This window comes from Sycon ciliatum, chromosome 3 (assembly GCF_964019385.1).
Source record: "Sycon ciliatum chromosome 3, ocSycCili1.1, whole genome shotgun sequence".
Taxonomy (NCBI): Eukaryota; Metazoa; Porifera; class Calcarea; order Leucosolenida; family Sycettidae; genus Sycon; species Sycon ciliatum.
The window spans coordinates 12,400,069-12,406,607 of NC_088645.1; the positions used below are offsets into that span (position 1 = coordinate 12,400,069).

The 6,539-nt window shown below is 48.9% G+C and overlaps 1 protein-coding gene across 1 annotated transcript in view; it reads left to right on the forward strand.

Moving 5' to 3' along the window:
• Nucleotides 1–2,685, forward strand: part of LOC135811454 (protein disulfide-isomerase 2-like) — an 11,591-nt gene extending 8,906 nt beyond the window's left edge. Inside the window, exons 9-11 of the mRNA XM_065324697.1 lie at nucleotides 1–55; nucleotides 813–994; nucleotides 1,790–2,685. Of these exons, the coding sequence (XP_065180769.1) occupies nucleotides 1–55; nucleotides 813–994; nucleotides 1,790–1,990 (438 nt within the window). The 3' untranslated portion in view covers nucleotides 1,991–2,685. The remainder of the gene's footprint in view (nucleotides 56–812; nucleotides 995–1,789) is intronic.
• Nucleotides 2,686–6,539: the final 3,854 nt, after the last annotated feature.

The window sequence follows — 6,539 nt, forward strand, 5'->3', positions numbered from 1 at the left end:
AAGAACTTCCGTGAGCAGGTCGTTGAGAGTGACAAGGCCGTCATGATCGAGTTCTGTAAGTCGGCTGTATGTGTGTGCGCTGGTCTCTCTCTCTCTCTCTCTCTCTCTCTCTCTCTCTCTCTCTCTCTCTCTCTCTCTCTCTCTCTCTCTCTCTCTCTCTCTCTCTCTCTCTAGCTCGCTCGCTGTACATCTCTTTATCTTCGTCTTTCTCACGGAGATATTTGGGTGGTACTAAGGCTGTGATCGTTTCGTCGGATCCGGCTCAAGATCCAGAACCCAGATCAAATGGATCTCTCGGAATCAATCGACTGCATTTTTGGAACACATTGCTGAGGTAGAGATACCACGTTCGAAAAGTTACTCCAGATTCGTACTCGTTGTACTCATCTGCATAGTGCAACGCTTTTCCACGTGCATATGTACTAAATGCGTATAACAATGATTGTTACCCGCCAAACACGTACAGACGTCATGTTTGGCGAAACTGGATCCGTTGGATCTAGTCTACCCTGCTCCCGGGGCAGGGTTGCTCGGATCCAAATCCGAGGGATCTGGATCGGAATTCGACCAATCGATCACTGCAGATCCAGTGGATCCAATAGATTTGGATCCGGATCCGGCCAAACGATGACAGCCTAAGTCAGTGCTGTTTGAGAATCTGAATGCTAGCTTACCTGGGTGGGTGCACCTCCCAAGATTTTGTGGTGCAAGTATTTCCTTAGTTTAGCTGCCCTTGTGTCTCTGCTCTGACCGACTGTGGGTGCCTATGGGTTGTGTGTTTTGTGTTTGTTTGTGTGGGTGAATGTGTATAGATGCTCCATGGTGTGGCCACTGCAAGCAGCTTGCTCCCATCTGGGACCAGCTCGGCGAGCACTACGAGAGCAACGATGACATCATGGTAGCCAAGATGGACTCCACTGCCAACGAGATTGACGCCGTCACTGTCCAGAGCTTCCCAACCATCTACTACTTCCCCAAGGGAGCCAATAGCGTTGTAAGTACTCCAGTACGGCTCATGTTCACACACAGTAATCACTCAGTACTGAATTGCGTTCATGACCTTTCATGGCGCTTTCAGTGGGCTGACCGGGGTGCTGAATGGCCCCTTAGACGAAACAGCGTTTTAGGTGTCTCATCGCCTCTCTCAATCAATTGATCTCACTGCTCCTCGGGGAGGGGGGGGGGGCAATGCAAACTGCATGACTCGCACAACAATTAGTGTTTGCAATCAGCCCATTGCGCATTGCCAAATATGGAATGCATGAGTAATGCACGTGAGTACGTTGGGATCAGGGGTGCACTGTTCAACACCCCAGATGACCATGCCTCTGTGGCTGTGTGGGGTGTTCGTGGTACAAATTACGTCATTGCGCAATGGGCTTGTTTCCTGCAAGGCACTGGAGAAAGGATATCTAGGTATCTGGTCTATTTTGTAGAAGTACGTTATATTTGATGTTGTCACTGCAAAACGCCATGTGCTTGGGGCGCTATTGTTGTTTCAGCAAACTTGTCTTATATACCCAGTTGCTACGCAGTTGTATTTCGAAGCCCTGTTCTCTCTCACTCGTGCGCATGCGCTTTTGTGTGGAGCACATGCGAGCTTCATTCCTGGTCTGGTGATAGTATTAGGTAGGGATATGATACTTTACTTGAAATGACGATTTTCTTAGCCCGGGGAAGCAATCATCGTATTTTTTGCAAAACATTAGTTTGGGAAACACCTGTAGGTGGAAGAAGTGTAGCTGATATGTGCGTGTGTGTGCTTTTGTTTGTCTCCTGTCCTGAACAGCCCATTGAGTTCAAGGGTTCACGCACACTGGACGGCTTCATCCAGTTCATTGACAGCAATGGCAGCACTGGTAATGACGACGCCGAGTCCGACGATGGTATGGCTGATGACGAGCTTCCCGGCGGTGAAGAGGAAGACATGGGTCTGGGTGCCGACGAGAGCTTCGATGACGACGAGTCTGTCGCTCGCGATGAGCTGTAGATGTCTACGTAGATCAGCTGAGGAGCAATTTCGCACATTTACTGCCATCGACGTCATTGGCAACATCATCCTCCGGCTTCAATCACTCGTCCTGTTGTAGGCTTGAAGGAGGACGACGATGTATTGTGACTGGTGTGCGTGCTTCTCAAGCACCAATACCAGCATATAACTGTTGGCACTTGCCACAATTGCACCCATGCTCTTCATCATCTATATCCTCCTGGAGTGTTTTATTTGCCATCATGGGAGAGGGTATCCAGTGCTCTCATGCACTCTATTCTGAATGTTTTTTTCTTGGTTCTTGGCTGCATGGACGTTGGGTGCAGAGCAGTTTTTACTTGCTAACAATTTGTGGCTGGCTCACAGGGCTCTCATCTTTTTCCTCCGCTTCGCAATAGCGCTTCTGCTTTAGTGGTCGTTCTTAGGTGTTACTACCTTGCAAAGGCTTTGTGTGCCACTTCATTCTCTACTCTCGTTATCTGCTTGCTTCTCCGTGTAGGCTGGACCTAATCGTCTTTCTTTGTGTGTCTCCTCAGTACTGGACCTAGCTCCCCCAGAATTGTAGCCAGACGGTGTCCGTGTTCGCTGTATTTTTTTATGTAAGCTTCTCTCTTTTTGAGTTGCCCGTTGTGCCCTGCCGGCCATCCTCCCACTGCACGCCCCAGCTCCATGGCAAGAATAACCATTCACTAGAAGTACCCGTGGCCATCATTGCTGTGTGCACGCCTGTACAATGATGTGTGTGTGTGTGTGTTCGTGCGCGATGTTCCGTCTCACATTGTGAAAGGAGACCGGGTTGAATAGTGAATACCCAAACAGTTATGAGCCGGGTGTAGTGTATTTTACTACTCCCTCGTTACCAGGTTACGAGCGTTGTGCTTGTCGCTTATGACGTCGATCGAATCTGCAAAGTAATAGTTGTGTCCTCTTGATTTCTGCACACCGACATGGCATGTTTGCCAAGCTTCCATGTGTGTGTGTACAGAATCCAGTTATCGTGAGAGCTCGAGTATTTGCGTGCGGGGACCGTATTTTCGGTGTCTATTGAGCGGTCGCGCTAGTGACAAGTTTCCTGTGGAATTGGAAGCATTTCAATGTCAATGGGGTCTGTTGTATATGTATCCACAAGGTCTTGAAGATCAGACAGCATGACCAACGGTGCACCAGAAGACGACAAAACTCCCCATCAAGCTTGCAAGGGAGGATTACCATGATTACTTCGGTCCTAAAAATCCGGGTGTTCTGCTACTACGTAGACATCTACTCGTAGTACTAGATCTGGCCGCGGTTCTGTACGACTCGTACGAATCTGTGTAGCCTACATGTAGTGCGCTACTCCGCTAGTACTGTAGTAGTGGCAGGTGCAAAGGTGACAAGTACAAAAAGTGTGAACACGATCCGCTACAACTAGCACAGGCGGCGCTGTCGCAGAAACCCCCACGGCTAGCGTGCGAGTGTGTATGTCAGAGAATGTGTTATCCCTGAGTCGAGGACCTGTTTTCATATCTGCTCCAGTGCCTTCCGAGCCTGTTGAGGTTGTTGTGACTTTGCCAGTCACTGAGTTTGAAGACACCGCGTTGTAAAAAAATGCAATATTGTCGACTGCTTGCAGAGTATAGCACAGATGCAACGAAGCAGAAATGACTTACGGTATCTCATGCACGTTTTGGAACTGTAAGTTTCGTTTGTGTGTCTGCCAGTGTAGTAGTAGTACATGTAGTCCTGAAATTCGCTTGGGATGAACTGAACGGCCGGTGAACCGTGAAGACAGACACGTAGCAGATGAATGCCAAGTAACACGCGTTAGTTCCTCCACTTATTTGCGGCCGGTTAGTTCTGTACACTGAGTGTGTGTGCGTGTGTATGTGTGTGTGTGGTGTATGTGTGTGCGTGTGTGTGTGTGGTGTGTGTGTGTGTATGTGTGTGTGTGCGTGCGTGTGTGTGTGCGTGTGTGTGTGTGTGGGAGAGAGAGAGAGAGAGAGAGAGAGAGAGAGAGAGAGAGAGAGAGAGAGAGAGTGTGTGTGTGTGTGTGTGTGTGTGTGTGTGTGTGTGTGTGTGTGTGTGTGTGTGTGTGTGTGACTGTGGGAGCCATACACAGTCTTACATCATTATGAAAATGACACTGCATAGATCATGCAGTACAAGGGTGCACTGTAAATAAAACTGCTCCTAGCTACCAGGCTGACCGTGCCCAGTTGTCAGGGCTGAGGTCATTGGTCTTGCGACACCAGGCACGGGATCAGTTGGGACCGTGTAGTCCCAGTACTGTTCAAGACCCTCTTTACGCTCATTAGGGCGCATTCAGACTACCGTGAATCCCGTCAAACCGTGAAAGGCGATAAACCGTGAAGGACATTCACACTACCGATAAACTGATGTTACCGGCACGTAAGTTTTGCAGCTCTCACCGTGGCGCTGAGAAGGGATTTTCCCTTTTCCCAGCCTGAGCACTCTTTTTGTTTTTACTGCCGGAATGCAGTTACCGCCGCAGCAGTCACGGCAGTAAAACGTTTCCGCCGGCAACATGCCAGGAACGTCACGTGATCAAATTACCTTGGAAACTTTCCCATTCCGTCACTTTTTATCGGTAGTCTGAACGCGCCCTAACTCTCTTACACTAGTTACAGTAGAGTGGTGCGCTGAAGAACGTGGAGCCCAAGAACGTCCAGCCTGAAATGCTAAGAAAACACCACAGCCTAAAGCTAAGAACGGCGGAGTTTGTTTTCCGGCAGCTTGTGGGATACATAATCCAGTACGCATTGCCTCTTAGAACGTGCAATAAGAACGCAGCCAGATTGCTGAAAACTAAGAACGTCCCAGGCTAACCCCTTGGAAACAGCGTTCTTGGGCGCGCGACAGTCGGACTCAACTGTATCCCGATGGTCCGGGACTGGGCATTGCCCGTAACTTTAAAATAGCCGCGTAACTCTGAATATCTCTGAAGCACAAACGTTCCATGGGAGAAGTGCCAGAGATCTGCCAGATGACGTCATTATTTCCACCAAATGGCAAAAGTGTAGTAACATATCCACTACTACTCGAGCACAGGGTGTCCGGTAGACCGAGGGACCTGTAACTTCCAGGTCCTGATAAAGGAGATCTGAGTGTACGCAGTCAGTGGTTGCGTTCGATTATGCACTTGAATCAATAATTATTCATGAATCCATTCGCATGCATTCAAGTCGTTCGATTTTTGCGTCATGAGCCCTGGAATCGATTCAGAATCCATTCACCCTATTCACATGGGGTGATGTGAATAGCGCAAATAGATCCGCGGGCATAATCGAAGGCACTCACCGTTCTGGTTGCAGTTCAAGGGGCGCAATGCTGCACACCGTGATTGTGTCCTCGATCTTGTAAATGTGCTGTTGTCATTGTCAAACTCATCAACGGCTCACAAGCAGGGCTAGCACATAACAACATGTGTAGTGTATGACTTGTGACTCTTGATGTCCGTCAGTGAGACGCCGGGGACCTAACCAAGAGTGGTGTGCGCCCCTGTGATACAGCTTGTGTGTAACCGGTTTAGCCAGGTTTTGATCATCCCACCAGTGATAACTCGCTCCCTCCTCCCCCCCCCCTCTCACCCTCCCCTAAGGGGGCCGGATTGTATGCTCACTTCAATCCTCTGCTGGACAAGCCTTTGAGTTCATAACAACGCTGTGACACTCGCTTTGCTTCTGCAGCCACTGAACTTCGCATCCAGACCGGGCCTACTGTTTCTGATGTCAGCAAGCAATCGGCCGATGAGTGAATACGTCTACAAGTAGCTGGCTGGCTTCAATTTAAAAAGACCTCATGCCTGGGAGCTGACGAACAAGCAGGCACTGAGTGGAATTTGTGGTCCCGGTTTGAGAGACTCTGCGTGCGCTTGGAGAAAAGCTGAGGTCAGACACACTCACGAAATGCCCCACGTTGTTCACTTCCTCTTCCCTGTGTACTACTAGGTGCTTGTGGCCATTTGATGACCGACTGCTGTAGGGCAGTGTAACGCATACACCGCCAGCAAACTTGAAATGTAACCATGGGCAATGTCAAAATGTTTCACTGCTGTTGATTCGAGTTGGCATTTAGTTATTTCACCTGAACGAACACACACGCACACGTGCACGGACACACACGAGAACACACACAAGCACATACACGAGCACATGCACACACACATGCCTAGCCTACTATTCAGCTATTTCTTTGCTACCCCGCTCATTGAATAGCTGATCATGCATGTACTCTTCACCATCCTTCACGAAGTTGTGGGCTGTTTGTAGCTAGGAGATTTTCATGAACTGTGCCACTGGTGACCTCTATTTGCTCATTGCTACGTTTTGAAACTTATCTTGACTTACTAGCCGTGGGCACCAGAAGCAGACAGGTGCCTTTAACTTTCCCCACAGTGTCCACTGCTTTCGCCACCACTCCTAATTCTTTGATTTCCAATAAATGTCAATTCTCATGATGATCCACAGAAAGGTAAGTAGACAGAGAATATTGCTGAACTTCTCTGGGTGTATGCATGATGTGTGAACTTAGGCATTTTAAGTGTGACGTG